Consider the following 22,387-nt stretch of genomic DNA (forward strand, 5'->3'; position numbering starts at 1 on the left):
ATTGGTAATGCTATTTGTAAGTAGGAAGGTCTCAGTGAGCTGGTCCACAGGAGAATTGGGTCCCGCTCTGCCCGACATGTACAATAATGCAGACAATCTCATATGGCGTCCGTAAAATTTCTTACTTGGAACGTGCAGGGCCTGCGTGAGAGAATAAAGCGCACAGCAGCCTTCACGTTCCTTAAGAAACAAAGAGCTGACGTGGTGGTGCTGGTGGAAACACATGCGAAAGGCAGACTACAGATGGCCTTTCGACGTCCATGGATTGGATGGGCATTTCATTCGGTACACACATCCCATTCTAGGGGAGTATCTGTGCTCATAGCAAAATCAGTGCTATGGAAGGGCTCTCATTTATGGTCAGACACCCTACGATACAGGCTGTCTGGCTAGGGGATTTTAACACCACACTAAATACATCCCTCGATAGGCTTAGACCCCCATCATTGACCACAGGACAGACTGGAAGTACTAAATTCTCTAAACTCATCTCTTCTATTCATTTAATAGATACTTGGAGACATAAATTCCCGCAGGTACGTGAGTACTCTTGCTTTTCTACTACGCACAACTCTATGTCCCGTATCGACTTTATTCTTGTATCCCAACAACTCACACCTAGACTACTAGAAGCGAAGTTTGGCCCCAGACTGTTGTCAGACCATAGCTCATATTCAGTGGTGATTAGTATACCCCTTAATAGACCTCCGCAGACCTGGTGATTAAATCCATTCTGGTTGTCTTTGCTGCTGGAGGAGGATACACTTACCACTGAATGGGAACGGTTCTTTCTGGAAAATGATCTGCCTCTGTTCCGGCAGTGTGGGACTCATTTAAGCTACACGTACGTGCAACCTTAACCTCACACATAAACCAGATAAAGGCAGACTCCGCAGTAGCCTTTGACAAGGCGGTAGCGGAGCTCTCCTCCTCAGAGCGAGCTTATGTAACCGATCCCTCTCTATCAAACGCTAATGTGCTTAAGCTACAGGAGAGAATAGTGTCCCAATTGCCATATGAAAAAGCCAGACAGAAATTATTTTTCACTAAACAGAAACAATTCGTGCATGGGGAGAAGGCCGGTAGACTTCTTGCATACCTAGCGCATAGTGAGGACAGACCCCCAATTGTCATTACTCTACATGGCCATGGAGGACAACAGATCACAGACCCCTCCACTGTAACCTCCAAATTCAGAGACTTCTTTAACAATCTATGCACCTCTACAGTCTCGGGGGATAAAACACCCATGGATCAATTTCTTGTCAATATCTCACTCCCACAACTCTGAGGATCAGATTGATCTCCTCGAAGCACCCCTTACTTCTGAGGAAATAGCAACTGCTATTGCGAGTTTTGCCAGGTCCAAATCCCCAGGATCAGATGGATTACCCATCGAATTTTATTCACAATTTAGTGAGCTACTCATACCGAAGCTACTAACCCTGTACAATAATCTTTTTGAAACCCTACTATTACCACCTTCTATGAGAGAAGCCACAATAGTCCTGATACCCAAACCAGGCAAAGACCCAGGATATCCAGAATCCTATCGCCCTATATCCTTATTGCAAGTAGACATCAAAATATTAGCTAAACTACTCTCTTTGCGCTTAAATCAAGTAATACTCTCTCTGATACATACAGACCAGGCGGGGTTCATGTCAGGCCGAAACACCTCCTTCAACCTTAGAAAATGATTTATTAATTTACAGGCCACACATGACAATGTGGGAACTCTAGTGGTGGTGACATTAGACACAGCCAAAGCGTTCTATTCGGTAGAATGGAGATATCTCTGGAGATGCCTGGAGGGATACGGCTTTGGGCCTAAGTTTATCAGATGGGTTCAATTACTATACCAACACCCAAAAGCTAGGGTGGTGGCGAATGGATGGCCGTCTCAGATGTTTGACCTCAACAGGGGCACGAGACAGGACTGCCCACTCTCCCCACTCCTATATGCACTGGCTGCGGAACCCCTTGCTGTGTCCATCCGCGCAAATCCAGAGATCAGAGGGTTGACATTCTGACATTTAACAGAAAAAATCAGTCTCTATGCTGATGACACTTTGCTTTATTTGGCTGACTCAGGCCCCTCCCTACACAATGCCCTCCAAACGATTGAAGAGTTTGGGACATTTTCCGGTCTGAAGATCAATTGGGAGAAGTCTCAGATTCTGCCGATCGACAGTTTTCCACCCACAGAGGCGCAGACCAACTTACCACTTCAGAGAGTCGCCATAATCAAATACCTGGGTATTTATATATCCAGATCCCCGTCAGACTACATAGCCCTTAATATCGAACCACTGTTTTCCCTAGTCAAATCTAAAATACACACTTGGTCCCGCCTACCCCTTGGAGTATGGGGTCGTATTAACTTAATAAAGATGATACTGTTACCCAAAGTGCTGTATATTCTATGGCACTCTCCTGTATACATACCCCTCAAATATTTCAAATCGCTGGAAACTCTCCTTAAACCCTTCGTATGGGGAAATAATAGACACAAACTTTCATGTCAGGCACTTAAAAATTCATCCGACATGGGAGGCACTGCCCTCCCAGACTTTAATAACTATTATATTGCATCACAACTATCCCAGCTTTTCCATATTGACAAATCAGATAAAGATCGCTTCCTTGCCCTCTTATGCCCTAGTTGAGCACAACGTACTGGGGACCCTATAACTGCTATATCAGTGGGTGCAGGGAATATGGTATCGAGGGAACACAGACAGTCCCTACTCTTTCACTATAGGCGTATATGGGACATAGCATCAACCAAATTAGACATACCATTATACAATGACTATGCACCACTCTGGCACAACAAACATCTGCAGGAATTTCACCACATTCAGAACACAGAACTCTGGGCCTCGAGGGATATATATTATCTACACCACTTGATCACTCATGTGACCTTCAAAACCTTTGAGGTACTTAAGGAAGAATTTACACTTCAAGACCACATGTTCTATCGCTTCCTCCAGATTCGCCACGCGGCACAGACGCAGTTTTCACAATCTTTTCCGCAATCCACCCCCAACCCCATTATAGCAATAATTAAAAACACCGACCCCAAAAAGCTTATTTCATGCTTCTATAATATGCTTTCCACACCTGTTTCGTCAAAAATAGCCTATGCCCTAAAACCCCGATGGGAGGGAGATGTGGGAATGATGGAGGATGAGGAATGGGAAGAGGCCTTAGAAACTTGCAAGACAGTATCCCCCAAACTCTTGGACAGACTGTCTCAAATATACATACTTCACCGAGCATATCTCACCCCTCTCAGGATAGCCAGATACAAAAGGAATCGGCCCACTACATGCCCTATGTGTAATACTGCAATGGGGACATTCTTCCATCTTATATGGTCATGTCCCAAACTACAGGAATTTTGGAAACAAATAGTGACCTTCCTACATGATGTCATGGGATCTCCCCTAGCCCTAGACCCGAAGTCGTGCTTACTTGGGATATTTCCTGATGTTATTGAAAAATTCACAAAAATATATCTACAAGAAACTCTGTTCTCAGCCAGAAAAATAATTGCTAGGAAATGGATGAGACCTGAACCCCCAAATATACTAGAATGGAAAAGTGATATAAACACAACCTTGCCATATAAAAAATTCCTATACATTAATAGAGGCTGTCCAGCTAAATATAATGCCCCGTACACACGGTCGGACTTTGTTCGGACATTCCGACAACAAAATCCTAGGATTTTTTCCGACGGATGTTTGCTCAAACTTGTCTTGCATACACACGGTCACACAAAGTTGTCGGAAAATCCGATCGTTCTGAACGCGGTGACGTAAAACACGTACATCGGGACTATAAACGGGGCAGTAGCCAATAGCTTTCATCTCTTTATTTATTCTGAGCATGTGTGGCACTTTGTCCGTTGGATTTGTGTACACACGATCGGAATTTCCGACAACGGATTTTGTTGTCGGAAAATGTTATATCCTACTCTCAAACTTTGTGTGTCGGAAAATCCGATGGAAAATGTGTGATGGAGCCTACACACGGTAGGAATTTCCGACAACAAGGTCCTATCACACATTTTCTGTCAGAAAATCCGACCGTGTGTATGGGGCATAACAGAATTTGGGACCAATGGCTACAAGAATCCGAAACCTGTACATAAGGGATGTAAAAATTGACATAAATGACATACTGTATGTAAATATTGCATATCCTTCTATACAAATTGATGCACATTTCCACATAAATAAGTGCCTACCAAGTATGTGATGATTTGTATCTGTGTTGTAACTGACGTATATGCTGTGTTACCGAAAACCTTTTTTTTTTCTATTCTCTTTGTTTTTCCATTTTTCTCCTACATGTGATATGTGTACCTGTGTCTAATAAAACCTTTTTAACAGAAAAAAAAAATACTAACCACAACATACAAAGCCATTCACAACTCTGCCCCGAGCTACATCACTGATTTTGTTTCCAAATATCACCCAAATCATCCTCTCCGCCCTTCTTAAGACCTCCTACTCTCAAGCTCTCTCGTCTCCTCCTCTCATGCTCGTCTCCAGGATTTCTCCAGAGCCTCTCCCACCCTCTGGAGCTCGCTACCTCCACCGGTCCGGCTATCCCCTACTCTTGCTACCTTCAGGTGATCCCTGAAAACCCATTTCTTCAGGAAAGCCTATCATGTCTCCAACTAATCTTCTACCACTTCCATCAGCTCCTTCCCCACAGTTACAACCTTTTGTACTACCTGCCCCACCCTATTAGATTGTACGCTCTTCTGAGCAGGGCCCTCTTCATCCTCTTGTATTTTATTGTATTATACCTGTATTGTCTCCCTTTTATATTGTAAAGCGATGTGTAAACTGTTGGCGCTATATAAATCCTGTATAATAATAATAATTTGTACAGTGACAACATATAATATCACTGATCACTGTATTAGTGTCACTGGTGATGTCAGTGGCAGTTAGTCAATTCCCCCCCAGTGTCCATGTCAGATTGCCCGCAGCACTACCACAGTCCCACTATAAGTCGTTGATTGCCGCTATTAGTAGTATATAAAAATATAGTATATATACCATAGTTTTGTAGACGCTATAACTTTCATGCAAATCAATATACACTTATTGGGATTTTTCTTACCAAAGACATGTAGCAGAATACATTTTCTACAAATTCTACAATTACACATTCTCCAAAATATAAGTAGAATTTTTATTTTTTTTTTTGGTAATGTTTTATAACAGAAAGTAAAAATGTATATATTTTTTCAGAATTTTCAAAAAAAAACCAGTGGTGATCAAATACCACCAAAAAAAAAGCTCTATTTGTGTGAAAAAAATGATATAATTTTTGTTTGGGTACATTGTTTCATGACCGCGCAATTACCAGTTGAAAGTAGCACAGTGCTAAATAGCAAGAAATGATCTGGTCATGAAGGGGCTAAAACCTTCCGGAGCTGATGTCTTTAATTGAACAAGCTTTAGTCAGCTGATTGGTTACTGTTGGATTTGATTGGATTCTGTGTGCACCAGTTTTAGTAAAGGCCCCTTTCACACTTCCAAAGACCGCCAGCGGATCAGTCCACTCAGCAGGGGATCTCTGGGCTGATCCCCACTGAGCAGGCAGATGACAGGTCTGTGTCCGCTCTGCTGATGCAGAGTGGACACGGACACAGCCCCCTGTCCTCTATGGGCTGTCGAATGGAAACTGACCCACCTGTGCATTTCCATCTGACTGTCATCTGATCTGATCCGCCAGACAGATGGGGAACGAATTCCCATCAATCTAGTTTTAGCGAATAGGATCGGATGTCGGCAGGTGTCAACGAACACAGATCCGTTGACATTCGCCACTCCATAGAGAGCAATGTGTTTTCCATTCTGGTCTGCCTAAAAAACCGACAGGCAAACCCGATCGGTCTGTCAGTTTGAAACAAGCCTAAACCTCCCCATTGTTAAAGTAACACCAATAGCAAGCTGTGTGATATTTTGGGGGGTTCAGTTTTTTCTTTTTTTGTTTTTTTTTGGGTTTTTTTGTTTGTTTTTTCCCCTCAAAATAACTTGATTTACTATTTCGGTTTATGACATGAGTAAATTAATGGTTGGAGAGGTCTCTACTCCACCACCTGGGTCCCTTTTCTTCTACCCTCTGTCACTCTGTTCTTCGCTGCTTGAAGCAAATGTCTGTATCCCAGGAAGGAACATCTGCAGAGAGCAGACAGTAGTAATGATTTTATCATACTGTACTGAAGCTGTGACAGTCTACAAGTATAGTTATTGCTGTTTGATCTACAAGGAGCCAACCAGGGAGAAGACATGGTAGTGCACGAGCTGTGCAGAATACTGAAGGCTCACATGTAATTTTTCCTTTAATTTACGACATGTACAGTACATTTGCATTAAAGGATCTTCTGCAAACTAGATCATATTATACTGTAACTCACAATGATATCACAGATGACATGGGTTTAGTTGATTTAAGTTATGCAACCACTGAATGTATTCTGAATTTCCAGTACTGCTTAAAGGAAACCTTCACTGAGAAAGTATGGGGCTGTCATTTCTGACCTGTTTTTGAAATGCTAGTCAGAGTGAAGTTTTTGAAAAGAGCCAGGAAAAAAAAATCACATTAAACCAGGATGCTCTTTTGGATCACGCATTCTTTTAGAAACCCACTCTATGTGCAGTGTATTGCAGTCCCATTCATTAGCATTCCAATGCAGTAGATTGCAATGCATTACGCTTTGCAGAACAACACAGTGTGCATGTAGTGCATGTGTGTTTTTTTGACCTGTTGCATTGGCAATGCATTCATAATAAATGAGCTGTCTTCATGCAATGCACATTAAAGAGGAGCTCCGGTCTACCCCCCCCAAAAAAAAAGATTAAAAATAAATTAAACAGCTACAAATTGGACACTTACCTGTCCAGTGATCCAGCGCTTTTCTCACCCAAACTGATTCTTCAATGGGCTTCAGGTCCAGGAGCCAGCATCTTAACTAAGGGAAACCAGCTGTGAAACCTTGTGGCTTCACAGCCGGCTTCCCACTACACATAGGCGAGATTTGTTGCGCTTTTGTTAATGGTCCCGCAGTCTTCTGGGACCTGTGATGTGTCCCAGAAGGCTGCAGGTGAAGCGGGTGGGGGTGAACGTTACTTTCATAGGTTTTGACAGGTTGCAGGCAGTGGAGCTGGACACTACTATATCTGTGTCTCCCGAGGGGATGAAAATATTGGAATTGAACGCACAGGGATAAAACCCCCCCAGTGGACCCTGTGTCCTTACTATTTCTCATTGAATACCCAACATAACATGATTTACAAAAAATAACTCCTAATCCGGGTACCTCAGGTTCAGAGTTAGTGACTCAGAAAGCACTGATACTCTTGATCAAGCTGTCAGCAAAACAGTACAAACAGCAACTGCCCCAACCTATAACGGAGTTTTACAGCAAGAAGGACATGGAAGGGTGATGCATATCAAACAACAACAAAGAAAAATTCCCAGCTTAACTCACCAGCCTGCAAGAAACCTAATTGTCCTGTCTAACAGTTCATGTTAAAAACAGGGGTTTAGTTTGCACACGTTGGCAAATACATGCGTAAGTTGACAAGGTCACAGCACCCCAGTATTATCTGCAGTCCTAACTCTTTTCATTTTGAAAGCCTCCATAGTATGAGCACATACTGCATATAGTAATTGATGGATTGAGGGCAGGTATGCCTGGTGGTAGCCCACCTCTCCTCAAAGGCACAGGGGTGCACTGGACACCCAGCAAATAGCACAATGGCAGTGAAGGTATCCAGTGCGCCCCCTCAACAAATAACCAATGGTACAGACAAACGTAAACTGCCCCAACCTATAACTGGCCTTATTAGCAAGGAGCACATAGAAGGGCAACGCATATCAAACAAAAATAAAGAAAAATTCCTAGCTCAACTTGCCAGCCTGCAAGAAACCAAAGCCAAGCAGCTAGCATTTTTTAGAAGAATAGATCAGCAATAGCCTCTTCCATATTTACTTAGAACAGGTTTCCTTTTACTGTGAGTGGAAGCTGACCTTGTGAAGCAACAGAATTTTTCCAAGATAAAGGTCCTTTTCATGTTCATATATTGGAACACTCTTTAGTGACAGAAGTCATATTTATCAGCTAAGTGCTTTACATTTAGAACTTCTAAAACAAATTTATGGAGTGCGTGTGGACAGCCTAATGTAAACCTCTCACAGACCTTGGCATAGACCGTGTGCATAGGATGGAAAATTGCATAATCAGGGGTTACCTGATTATGGGAAAAGTTGAAATTTGCATATAACTTCAGCAGTGTATATTGTAATTGTTTTAAACCTACTATGAGCCTGGGAAGTTCAAACCAAGCATCTGATAAGGAAGTGTAAGAAAAGATTAGGAACTTTTTAATCCAGTCCTATCTTTTTAACACATTTAACCTGAAGAAACAAACAAACCCTGCATGTCCAGCATTGATCTGTTGTGATCTGCTGCTCCGTTGCCTCACAACAGGTCCCACATTGTCATCTCTTTCCTACGTCAATTGAAGGCGGCTGTATCTTCCTGGTTCTCACAGCCGATATCCTGATTGCACGGTGCAAAGTTCCTCCCCCAACGCTGTGAACTTCCTCAGCTGATACCTCCTGTGATTTCTGATGTGGAGGCTGCCATCTTTCTTGCATAAACAAGGACTGAGTGGACCATGTACTGAAAAGGTAAACGATCACAAAAAGGTCAGCTTTTTTAGATTAAGGAGGGGGAGGAATCCAATGATGTAAAGTAGTAATTTGCCGTGAAAGTCCACTTTATCCAAAGTGAGAAACTAATGTGAAAATGACGAGTAGTTCCAAAAATAGACATTTCAAATCTTAATTTTTTTATTAAACGTGTCTGGATCTTTCCTGTGCCACCTCCTGAGACTTCTTGTTGGACAGTAATTCCTCCATCATTTTAGCCCCCTGTGGCACTTAAACTGTGCTTTAATGACCAGGAGGCTGTGAGATCATTTTGATTTGGCTTTCACAGCATTCATTTGATTGGGAGGCACAAACTGTGTCCGGGAGCTATGTCCGAGAGCTATTGGAGACCACTTAGTCAGTGTGCTGGGAGCATGCAGTGAGTAAGTTTTGAGGACAGAACCTTAATCTACCTTGATTGCACATGTGTGTCGGTTGGGCGAAAGGGCTACTTTTTCTGCTGGTGCACGTAACCTGGCTCAGGGAACTGGGAATATGTGGTGGTAATGGGAGCTCTGAGATTTTCAATACCATCGCTAAAAGGGAACTCTATAAGAAGGGTGCAGCACAAAAGAAGCCCTAAATACTTTTGTGACCAGCGATGAAGAGGGATGTTGAAGGTTATTGTGCTCATCAGCACTTTTTTTTTAAATTTTATTTGTGTACGAATACATACAGTACAATACAGTTTTGCTATGCTCATGGTCACCTCCTTTATTTGCTAGGCATTTGCTAGACCCCAAACAAACCTATTGGCACAGCTGGCCTACAGCTTGACAAATAAACTGTGCATTGATTGTCCTTCTGCTAAAGGGGTTTTCAACTTTAAAAGAAAAAATGTGCTGTGTATATAACAGAGATGGAGAGAGAAGCCAGCTTTCTGAGAATCATGACTGTAGAAACTAGGTCATACCATGATGAGAATGTGAGTTTGAGAGGGAGGGGGAGCAAAGTTCCTTCATTTTTTTGCAAAATATAATAGCAATATAATAAACAATGAAAATATAGTACATATTTTTAACGCGTTTGTAGCCATATTTTATATTTTTATTGGGGCAACAAATCTTGCTCACCTTAAAGATCTATATAACATTGTCTTACAATTTTTCATAGAAGCTGTTTTGTGCTAGTGTTGCATCTTAACCCCTTCATGAGATGAGCCGATGGAAGAATTCAAAGTTCATTTGTTAGATAGCTGGGGGATAAGCTTCCCTGAAGAGAGGAGTTTTCATGGATCACCTAAAAGTGGGCAGAGAAGGAGATAGCCTGAGAGATTAGGGTAGAGAGCTCCAGGGGATGGGAGAGGCTCTGGAGAAGAACTGGAGACGAGCATGGGAGGAGGAAACGAGAGAGCAGGAGGTCTTGCAAGGAGCAGAGAGGATGGTTTGGGTGTTATTTTGAAGTTTAGTATTGTAGCTTGGGGCAGAGTTTTAAATGGCTGTGTATGTTAGCATTTTGAATTTGATTCGCTGGGCATTCAGAAGCTAGTGGAGGGATTGGCAGAAAGGGGTGGCAGTGACTGAGTGATTGGTAGGGTAGATGAATCTGGCAGGAGCATTCATGATGGACTTAAGGGGCTACAAAGAAACACACGCAGGAGGGCGCAAATGGCTAGTGCATTACCCAAGATTTATTGGTAAAAGAAACCAAAAAGCCAAATGGATAGAGGTAGGCTTATGAGAAGGAAGTTACAATAGTCAAGGCAAGAAATAACAAGGGAGTGAACAAGTAGCTTGGTGGTTTCATTAGTTAAAAAGGGAGCACATTTTAGAGACGTTACAGAGGTGAACTCTACAAGCTTTTGACAGTAGGTCGATTTGGGGCTGAAAGAACAGGTCAGAGTCTAGGATTACACCTAGTACACTGGTATGAAGGGAGAGACTGGTATTTGCATTGTTGTTCTTGATGGAAAGTCAGAGAGGAGGGTATGGGCGGGGGTTTTTTTTTTTTACAAGCTCGGCTTTAGAAAGATATAGTTTGAGGAAGTGGTGTAACATCAATGCTGCTATGTCGGTTTGTAAGATAGTAATGCAAAAGGAGACTGGAGGAGCAGGAGTAGATAGAAAGATTTGGATGTCATCAACATAGAGATGATATTAGAAGTCGTGGAAGGTTATCAAATGACCAAGAGAGGAGGTGTAGTTCGAAAAGAGGGGTCCAAGAAGAGAACCTTGGGGATCCCTTACAGGAAGTTGGAAGGAGGAGACAGAATTGTAGGTAACACTGAAGGAGTGCTGTGATAGGAGGAAAACCAGGAAAGAGCCGAATCTTGGAGGCTAAAGGAATAATTTTTATTGAGGAGGAGTGGGTGGTCAACAGTATCAAAGGCCACAGAAAGTTCTAATGGCAAGAGTATGGAGTAGTGGCCATTGGTTTAAGCAGTTAGTAAGTTTTAATAGGGCAGTTTCTATGGAGTGCTACAAGTGAAAGCAAGAACTTAAAGTGTCAAAAAGGTTGTTGTCAGTGAGGTAGGTAGGGGCCCAGATGGTTGTAGACTAAGCGTTCTAAAAGTTTAGAGGTAAATGTTAGCAAGGACTGGGGTCCAGTGAGAGTTTTTTAAAGTAAGGGGGTGATCAGTGTATGCTTGGGAGGGGAAGGTGCCAGCAGAAGTCATTGGTGCATGGATGCCCATACAAAATTTAGCAGCATCAGTATGCATCAGTTAATACGTCATGCTGAGAATGTGACACATTTTTGATTGTTATTACATTCTAAATTCATTGGTAAGAACCCGGCCTGACTGCTATTTGCGTGTATGCAGCTAGCTATGAAATGGGCATTGTTGGTTAATGTTATATCGACGTGGGGACCAATGCCTGTGATGTTTTTTTCTAGATTGTGGACCTCCAATGGTTATGCTGCACAATTTCCAGGAAAGATAAAGTCCATGTGCACTCAGAGTAATATATGCATAATTCACAGCTTGTAAAAATAATTAAACAAATAATGTGTATCTGACCAACTACTGTTTCTTATGCAAAGCACACACTTTCTCAAGGGTTACACTGTATACCCTAAAAGAGATACTAGTTGCATTGCTACCATGCTGCTTATGTAACGTCAGCATTCCTCCTAGTATTAGAAAATTTGAAACAGGGACTTCACTCAGAGTAAGAAGGTCGGAGTACCCCAATTGCTGAATACCTACCACTTTGTTTTGAAAAGACTCTGCTGTGCTTAACACTGGCTTGGTTCCTTTTAGCCCAACTCACCATTACCCATCTGCTTATGTTCTATGGCAGGGTTTCTCAACCAGGGTTCCTCCAGAGGTTGCTAGGGTTTCCTTGAGATATGAACAATTCACTGACACCGCTGATCCATTTAGCTATCTGTAAGGGGGAATTCTTCCCACTTGCCATCACACTAATGTATCATGAGTTGTTAATGTAGTCATTTTTAGTAGGGGTTCACTGAAACCAGAAGGTTATTTCCAGGGTTCCTCCATGTTGAAAAGGTTGAGAAATGATGTTCAATGGAATAATGATGGACTCAAAACTTCAGTTCCTGCAGTTAGAATAGCCTAAGTTAACTGTGTATAGTATCACATGTTTGGATTCATATTGCAGATTTACTTGTATGTTAATATTTTTTTATTACACCTGGCATACATCAATGCTAAAGTTAAGTTCTACTGTTTATATTTCCAAGTTTTATAAATGTTTGCTTTCTTATGTTTAGATCCACGTTATAGACTTTGATGATGAGAATAATATTATCAATAAGAATGTTCTACTGCACCATGCAGGGGAAATCTGGCAAATCGGTGCTAGCCCAGCAGACAGGAATGTGCTTGCAACCTGCTACAGTAACAGTAAGTCAGCCTCATTTACATTGAAATTAAACTACAGAATACTACTGCACAAGTTCAGCTGTTCTGTGGAATGTTTGTAAAAACCCCACATTTGCATTCCTGAACTCTCTAACAGAAAAGTATTAGTGAAAATCTGTTGTATTTTTTGGTTAGTAACCTCTGAGATGTTGATCATTGTGTACCACACATCTTACTTGCCTACTTAGTGAATTCTTTTTGCACTGTTTTGTAGTCATGTATTGTTACGCTTCATGTTGGTTTGGATGTTCTATTTATCCTTCCTCTCTGGTAGTTCTATGCAAAAATGTACATCCTATGCAATAATATGTAATGTAACAAAAAAATAATAAAAAAATTCCCTGTCCTTTATTATCAATAAAAGAGTTTGGATTAAAAAAAAATCTGTTGTATTTTACAGCTTATTCTTCACAATGTGATATTCTAGGGTTGAAACTAAGAGCAAAGATTCAGGGCAAGTTAAAGTAGAAGTTCACCCAAAACCTAACCAACTCTAAATCTACTCACAGCCACATTCTAAACCTAATCTATCTAGCCCTGTAAAGAGGAAATCACTATACAGTGGTACCTTGGATTACAAGCATAATTTGTTCCAGAAGAATGCTTGTAATCCAAAGCACTCATATAGCAAAGCGAGTTTCCCCATAGAAGTCAATGGGAACTCAGATAATTCGTTCCACAGTGACTTCTATTGTATGCAGTACTGCATGTGTCCAGAGGTGGGGGGGCACCGGAGACACTCGGAAACCGCTCGGATGCACTTGGAAACACTCGGGAACGGAGTGTTTCAGAGTGGCACCGAGTGGCACCGGCGTCCCCGCGCCTCTGGCCAGATGTGGTACTGCACACAGCAGAGGCTTGAATCCTGCTTGTTTTGCAAGACAACTCTCGCAAACCGAGTCTGGATTTAAAAAAAAAATAATAACTGGTATTGCGAAACGCTTGTTAACCGCGTTACTCGCAATCTGAGGTATTACTGTACATACCTTTTCTCAAGCAGATGTGTGAAAGTGAGAACTGACAATGGCTGGGAAGTGACATCATCCATAGACTTACTATGGGGCTTCTGATATCGGCTGCCTCTCCTGCACAAGCCTACACACTGAACCCGCCGCTTACAGCCACTGACAGCTCAGTGTGGTACCTGTGCGGTACCAGCTGCAGAAAAGTAATGTATAGTGATTTTTTGCTTTACAGGGTTAGATAGATTAGTTTTAGAATGTGGCTGCTAGTAGGTTTAGAGTTGGTTCAGTTTTGGGTAACCTACTTTAAAATGATAGTAAAGTCTCATTTAAAAAAAAAAAATAGCTATACTTACCTCCTCTGTGCAGTGGATTTGCACAGAGCAGTCTGGATCCTCCTCTTCTGGGGTCCTTCTTCGGTGCTCCTGGCCCCTCCCTCCTGTCGAGTTCCCCCACAGCAAGCAGCTTGCTATGGGGGCACTCAAGCTGCAGAGCAGTGTGTCCATTCAGACACGGAGCTGCCGTTCGGCCCACCCCCTCTCTCTCAGTGATTGGCTAACTGACTTTGATTGACAGCCGTGGGAGCCAGTGATGCCGCTGTTGTGTCTCAGCCAATCAGTAGGTAGTGTCTCGGAAGGCCGAGGGACTCGTGGACAGAGATTGGGCTCAGGTAAGTATTAGGGGGTGCTGGGGAGGCTGCTACACACAGAAGGCTTTTTATCTTTATGCATAGAATGCATTAAGATAAAAAACCTGCCTTTACAAACACCTTTACTGTAAATGGTTCACTTCCCAAAAAATAGGGTCTGCAAATTCATACTAAGCAATACACATAACAAAAACAACCATATAAAAGTATTCCTCTTTTCACTATAGTTCTTTTTTGTATATTGCAGAAAGAGTTACAAAAAAAATATGTTACATCATTTAATTTCAAACATAAAGCCAGATATTTTGGCATGTACTGCTACAGTTGCATAGAATTTTTCTGTAATATATCCAACAATCAGTATAGGCTCAATGAAACAGCCAGAAAAAAGAGAACAGAGTATTCTGAACTGAAAGAAGAATAGACAAGGGGTAAGGAAGAAAGTCTATAGCGTGTTAAATCAAGGCTGCGGAACTTGTATCCAGTAGACAGCAGTTCCAGTGCTTCCAGAATTTGTCCCAGTTAAGTGAAGCTTCAGCAAACAGGAGTTTATATTTGGTGTGGATATTAAGATTCTGTATAACTAATGGCAAGGAGGGAGAATAACACCTGTGCGAGTGATGCCCGCAATCTGTAGGGTCATCCTGCTCCTAAAACTGCCAATGCTGGGTCTGGGGTGTACCAAATGTGATTGACTGGGGCAATAAGTAGAAATACACCTTTCTAAAAGGCAAATAGTTTATCACAAACTCACCAAATAAGTTGCAGAGAACTGATAAATCCCTCCAACAGAGTGGAGATTGTAGGGGGAAGATTACGACTAGCCTTTGGGGATATTGTACCATTTGTGGGGGATTTCTTTTACCGCTCATTCCTAGTAGAATAATGAGAAATATTAAAAGGGCGTTGTACCATAGAGTTTCCACTGCAGAATGGTTGGTAGCTTTACTGGTAAGTTTGAGTTGGGAGAGGAGTCGATAAATAATTGTTATCCTCTTCAGTTTGAATTGTTGTTTATTGTAGTAAAATAATAGCCCTTTGATGAAGGGATTGTCACAAATGTGTATTTAGGATAGGAAGTGTTGAAGGAAGATGTATTCAAACCTCTTGCCGACTGCCAGCAGTGCATGTACTGCTGGCAGGCGACAGCCCCAGCCACTGCAACGTACCAGTATGTTGTGGTATATTTCCTGCCTTAGGGGCGCGCAGGCACTCACCCCCTGCTGACCTCTGAGGTGATTGGACAGAGCATGAGTTTGTCAACAGGTTACAGCCAATCGTTTTGGCTGTATACCTGCTGATTGGCTGTGACCAATCACAGTACAGAGACCTGTGTGTTGGTAAACACAGCACACAGATCTGGCTGCATTTCTCCCTGCTTTCATTTACCGTTCAGAACTGAAAGAAAGGAGAGATCTGTAAGTAAAAGCAGTTTGCAGACACTTGTTAGTAACGCAGTTAACCCATTGATTGCCCTCCTGATCCTGGGCACCCAGCTAGTCTCAGTACAGTGTCATGATACATTATTATCGCTGTACTAGTGTCACTAGTGACGTCAGTGTCAGTCAGTGTCCCTCCCACCCATTGTCAGTTTGCCCACCACACTATCACAGTCACACTATAAGTCGCTGATCACCGCCATTACTAGTATAGTGTCTGTACGGATAAGTAGCTTGATCACAATCAGAACTATATTAGTGTCCCTAATGGTATGGTGTCCCCAAAAACGCAGTTTGGTTTTTACCAAAGACATATAGCAGAATACAATTTGGCCTAAATTTAGGAAAAATTAGATTTTTATTTGATATATTTTATACCAGTTGAAAATATCATTTTTTTTCCCCAAAATGTTGATATTTTTTTGTTTATATAATTAAAAATAAAAACCCAGTGGTGATCAAGTACCAAAATAAAGCTCTAATTGTGTGGAATAAATTATATTTATTTCATTTGTGTAAAGTGTTGCATGACCGATCAATTGCCAGTTAAAGTAGCACAGTGCTGAATAGCAAAAAATGTCCTAGTCATGAAGGGTGTAAAACCATCCGGTGGTCAAGTGGTTAAGAATCATACTATCAATAGTGCAGAGCTCATAAAAATTTTTAAGAACATTGCCAGAAAAAGTGGATCTCACTGTCCTAAGGTCGCCGAATCCCAAGTTTCGAGATCCAGATCCTTATTGAGAAAGTCTATGGATGTTAAAATATATGATTAAAGTGGTTGTAAATGCTCCAAAAATTAAAAAAAAAACCTGCAAGACAAAGGCATAATGAGCTAGTATCCATCGCATACTAGCTCATTATGAAATACTAACCTTAGAACGATGCTGTTGCAATGGTCCCCATACACTGCTGTGATGGGTAACATGTCTCCCGAATGTTACTTCCGGGTTTCTGGGCTCTGGCGCTGTGATTGGTCTGAGCCGCGATGACGTCACTCCCGCGCATGCCTGTCATGGCATGGTTTCTTCAGTGCGCATGTGCCAATGATTTCGGCACATGCATGTACAGTGAATATCTCATAAACTGTGCAAGTTTAGGAGAAATTCAAGGTACCTACAGGTAAGCCTTATTATAGGCTTACCTGTAGGAAAAAGTGGTTGTAAAGGGTTTACAACCACTTTAATAAAGGACAATTTTCATGTTGAGTTCATGAGTTCCACAATCTGTGTCGCAGTGGTGGTATCCAGGAAGAATTTATCGGTGTGTGTGACTTCAACACAATTAAGATGAGTGAAAAATTTCCTTCCAAAGTTTATTTTCTTACAGGTACTTGTATAGCGTTATCACTTAACGCATACATATACAGTATATTGTACATTCACACCAGTCCCTGCTTTCAAGGAGCTCACAATCTAAGGTCCCTAACTCACATTCATACATACACATACTAGGGCCAATTTAGACAATATCCAGATAACCTACCAGCATGTCTTTGGAGTGTCGTAGGAAACTGGAGGAAACGCATAAAGTTACAGGGAGAACATGCAAACTCTGTGGAGGTAGTGCCATGGTTGGTATTGGAGCTGATGGCACTTGTGCTGCTAGGTAGAAGTGCTAACCATTTAACCCCTTTTTATGCCCCAAAGTTTAGTAGAATCGGGGATTCACCACCGTTTAATATGAGCTAGGATTGTAGCTTTATAGTATTTAGGAATGTAAGGGGCTCCCATCTCTGCCTGGTATTTTAAAGCATGTAGAATGACTTTTAATGCATGATTTTTCTTTTTTTTCATGCTCCCATATTTAACAGTTGATGACATTTTGGGGGTTCCTTAAATAGAATGATAAAAATAGGATAAATGAAGTTCTGAAGCTATACAATGCTGTATGTGAGAGGACAAATGTCCTGGTTAGTGCTGATCTGCCTGTCCAGGAAGCCTGTGTTCTCTGTAATTCCTTACACAAAGTGGTCACAGCAGTAATGTGGAATAATTAGTTCAGAACAAAAGGATTTTCAGAATCCTTATGCAATATTTTTAATATACAACTAGTAATATCATTTTGGTGGTGGGTTTAAGTTTCAATGTTACCCACATCATAAACTACCTGGAGAATGTCAATGTCCCTCTATTAAGCGTCAGGGAGTGAAAAAGGTTAAATACCCCACCTACCAAGCCCTCAGTGTTTTCTTCTCGTTCAACAGGGATGGTTAACAGAAGGGCCTGTCCATGGAATTACTCTAAAGGAAATTATTTTGCCAGTGGGGAAATATTTTTTACTTGGTACTTGCTTTGCCCCTCACTTGTATTTGTTTTCTGTGCTGCATAGGGTGGTAGGTCACTTGCTTGTGATTCCTCTCCATCTTGCAGGAGATGTCTGCATTCTATCGCTGCATGAGAACACAGAAATAATAATTTTAACACTTCTCCATCAGATTTACCTAGCCAACATTAATTATAGGTGCGTAAACAAGTTTCTTACTGACTGAACGTTTAAGATGAGGATTAGTATTAACACTACTGTACTTCAAAAGGGACATTTTTATGGCATACCTGGATCTCCAGGATCTTCATGTACCAATTTTTTTGCAGTTAACATCAATACTTGGGAATCCGTTTCTTTGGCAAAATCAGTTCTTCATTATCAGTTTGTCATTCTTCTCTTTTGTCTGTTTTTTTGAGTACCGTATTTACTAAGTTCGGTGTGACAGTTCTGTAAGTTTGGATTCCTGTTTAATATTTTTACTCATTCATCATTCTGACAAGCTTTTACAAGCCACATGATGCAGGCCTTCTCCATATCTGTGGAAATTAGCTGGTTCTTTTATGAAGAAAAGTCAGATGTAACACCATCTTAAAGCAAGGATTTTCTTTAAATTCTTCTTAACTTTATGTGCAAGTCTTGCATTGTTCCCCACTAGAGGATAGAGGCTGTCCAACTGGAAGACGCAATTTTCTTGCGAAACGCAGCGTAGGGCTGAGCGGTATCATCGCGTCACCTCCCACTGTCGTTGTAAATCCAGCAGGACGGGCTATCTGTGGTCATCCGGCCGGTGCCACAAACTGTTCTTCTTCTGAGGATGTTCCCTCCTATTTTTCATGTGTTTACTAATATTTTAAATAAATATCGTTTGATTTTACACTATCGGAGCCCTCCTCTTTTTCTCTTTATGATGATACTACTTTGCTGAGGGCCAAGTCCTTTCCCTGTGGATCCATTCATCTCCACCACAGTTCCTGACGTCCCATCCCAACCTCCATCCAGACTCCTGGGAGTTCCGGAATAGCAGGATTTTATAGCCCATTTAGACCCTCTGTAACGGGGGGTCATGGGGTTCTGGTAAGCGGCCAGGCTCTCTATCTATGGTGGTGGACCCATACACCTTGGATTCCATATAATTGGATAATTTAGGATTGTCAAATCACTTTGTGGGTGTTTTCTCATATGGACTATTTTTTCACTATTTTTATTTATATACATTTTTTTATTTGTATACATCACACACGGATTTTTCTGTGTCTAAAGATTTTCTGCACCAACTTTGATACATCATTGTATTTAATCTCTATATCTGTTTAAGGGGGGCCTGAATACTCCCCCAATTTTGCATAAGTGTGGTTTGTCATATTATCACGTTTCCAATTTTGCATTGTGCTTTTCTAAGGTTGTGGTACCTCTTAGCCACATACATTATAGTTTGTTTAGCGCGAGTCATCTTTTTTTTTTTCCCCTTTTGTCCAACTCAAGGTCCAAAATTTTTTCAGAGAGGTCTCATTTTATTAGGGTGTCTATTTCAGTCCTTGCTTTCTAAATTTGATTCATCCCAGTGGTGATTTGAGTACTTCTTGACTTTCAAGATGTTGGCATAAAGATCTTCCTCCACTAATTTTTTTTTACCTTGGTGGTGGCAGTCTCCTGAAAATTTTCAAGCGGGATTTTCATATTCTGCTGGCTCAAGCGAAGAAATACAGAGTGTGACCCTGCTGGCACCGCTCCAAGTTGATTGTTCATTTTAGTTTTGCCATAGGAGCCTGTTAGATAACTGTTGTCCGAACAGCGCTTAAATTCAGTCAGATGCAAGCACTGTTCAGGTGTTCTGACAGCCAGCGGAGCAGCATTCACTTACTGTTGACTGAATTACTACCTCTGCTGAATCGTCAACTACTAATTCTGAAAATAATATTTATGATGATTAATTTTGAACTGCTCTACTAGTCTAAAATCACATTCCCTTGTTCTTGATGTTAGTTTCATGTAGAAAAAACTGCTCTCCTAAACCCTATTTGCACTTTTAATGTGTTTTAAAGGTTTCATGTATATCTCTCCTTACCTTTCTTTCCTCAAGACTGTACATTTTAAGTTTCTGAAGACTCTCCAGATATGTTTTATCCCCCAGACCTTTCACTATTTTTGTTGCCCTCTCTGGACTCCCTGTATTTTATTAATATCTTTTTTGAAGGCTAGGTCACAGTATTCTAAATGAGATCCAACTAAAGGTCCATATGGGGAAATCAGGACCTCCAACTCCATGCTGGTAATTCCTCTAGTGAAACACCCCTGAATTCTGTTTGCTTTTCCCACTGCATGACCACACTGTTTGCTCATTTTGCAATAATCTGAAAATGGCACCCCCAATCTTTTTCTTATCTGGTTCTGGCCAACACTGTACCCCAATATTGTACTCTGTCAAGGGATTCTTCCGTTTCCACTGCTTTAACCACTCTTCCAGCAATATCAAGATATACGTTACATGCCTCCAGGAATATCATCCCTATTGCACACTTTTGTGTCGTAAGCAAAAAGCAAAAACCTTACCCACCAAATTTTGTCATATCACTTACACATAGAATTAAAGTGGTTGCAAACCTCAGTCATGGAATCTGAGCTAAGCACATGTTTCTGTAGTTTTTACTTTTCTCTCTCCAGAGCTCTAAGTTTCATTTCTCTCTAGTGCTTTGTTCCTCTGTTATCAGCAGGAGTCACTTCTGAGAAGTTTTCTGGACACATGAGATACCTTTGTGTTGGGAGGTAGGGGAGGGAGAGCTCAGAACAGAGCCTGTCTATTCAGAACACAGTTCTGCTGTGTGGAGGGGGTGTGTGTTCCTTTCTTCCAATCAACTCTTACACACTGTAACTGCAGCCTCTCCGCCCCCTCCTCTGTGCTGCTGACAGATGAAGAAATATTTTTTAACACCATTCTGCCATTTTGAAGGCGTGTAGACAAGAGAAGACTGCAGAGAAGACTACATGTAAAACTTATGTAGGGTGATTTGTTTCATATCTGAGGCTGTTCACTTCACTGGGTATATGAGAGGGTTTACATCCACTTTAATAGAATAGGACTTAGTACAGAGCATTGTGACACATCACTAATGACTGGTCTCTGTTCATTCTTTTGTCCTTTAGCCAGCTGCGTTTCCACTGAATCACCCAAGGGTTAAGTCCTAGCTTGAACAACTTTTTTTATGAGAGTTATGTGGAAGTCTATAAAATGCTTTGCTGAAATCAGGATAGGCCATGTCCACAGCACCAGCCTTTTCCAAGACATTTGTGATAGTTAAAAATTTGGTCAGATGTACTGAGCACCACAGGCGTTTTTTTGCTGCTGCACTGTGTGTTACATTATTGTTTTTAGAACAACATTCTACACTATTAGAGGTTTCCTTTGTGATCTGTCTGTCTTGAGAGATTGATTCTGTACCGGGGCTGATTTGATTCGGCTATTGAAGGAACTGAGCTGGAGTGGAAGATTCATTCTACCTGCAATTTGGCCCTGAATATTGATGTTTTTCTGTGCTTTTGACCACTCTTTTGTAGTGGTCATGGCTATTTGGTAAGCGGCTATGTGTGGTCACTGTTGGTGGAGGACAGTTTCCAGCTTGTTTGACATAATTCACCACCCTTTGGAGTCTTTATGAGGACAATGTATGGACTATTTGGTGGTGTTTGCACACTTTTGAACCCACTTTGGAGTTGTTGAGATTGCACTGTTTTAATCTCTTTATTAATTAGCACTGTGCTTTTATTGCTCTATAGTCCCAGATTAGTCTGACAAGATTTGCTTTCACGAAATCCATGCTGCTTTGGGTCCAGCAAGTTGTGTGATTTTAAGTTATCATTGATTTTTCTTTTAAGGAGCGATTACGTTAATTTAACTACAATACTGGCCTGCAGTTGCCAGTTTCTCCCCTGCTACCCTTGTGGTTAGGTACAATATTTGCTTTCTTACAGTCTTGGGAAACTTCTCAGTGTTGTGAATGAAGCTAGTGGTAGAAGAAGCAATCGGCTGCAGAGTAGAGCTACCTAAGCCGTTGCTTCCTATATACCACTTGATTTTCGTCACAGGTGGAGTGATACCAAATGCACACTGCCTGGGACAGCAGCAGCCGGCAATAGCCGGCTTAAAGGTAAGCTTATTACCAAAACCACAGTGTATGTATGGGCATATCTGTTCTGCAGTGGTTATTGGGCTGCTTTGAAACTGATCTTCAGGTGCAGCACAGTGCACTTGTAGGTTACCTGCACAGAGCCATAGACCTTCTGTTATTACCTGTGGGTTTGGTGTGCTTTCTGAAAGTGCGCCACACTTGCAGGATATAATAGAAGTCTATGGCAAAGTGTAGCTAACCCGCAGGAAAGCCACAGTGTGCTGCGCTGCACCCGCGGTGTGGGTAAACCACAACGCATTAGTGTGCAAGCAGCCTTAGGCCCCTTTTAAAGCGATCAGTCCCACACAATTGGACCCTACAATTAC

General features: G+C 41.5%; 1 protein-coding gene across 1 annotated transcript in view; it reads left to right on the plus strand.

Annotated features, from left to right (window-relative positions):
- EIPR1 (EARP complex and GARP complex interacting protein 1) overlaps nucleotides 1–22,387 on the plus strand; it is a 379,053-nt gene that overhangs the window by 68,873 nt on the left and 287,793 nt on the right. The window contains exon 3 of the mRNA XM_073625428.1: nucleotides 12,430–12,562. Within this exon, the coding sequence (XP_073481529.1) occupies nucleotides 12,430–12,562 (133 nt within the window). The remainder of the gene's footprint in view (nucleotides 1–12,429; nucleotides 12,563–22,387) is intronic.

The sequence above is a fragment of the Aquarana catesbeiana genome, linkage group LG04, assembly GCF_042186555.1.
Source record: "Aquarana catesbeiana isolate 2022-GZ linkage group LG04, ASM4218655v1, whole genome shotgun sequence".
Classification (NCBI taxonomy): domain Eukaryota; kingdom Metazoa; phylum Chordata; class Amphibia; order Anura; family Ranidae; genus Aquarana; species Aquarana catesbeiana.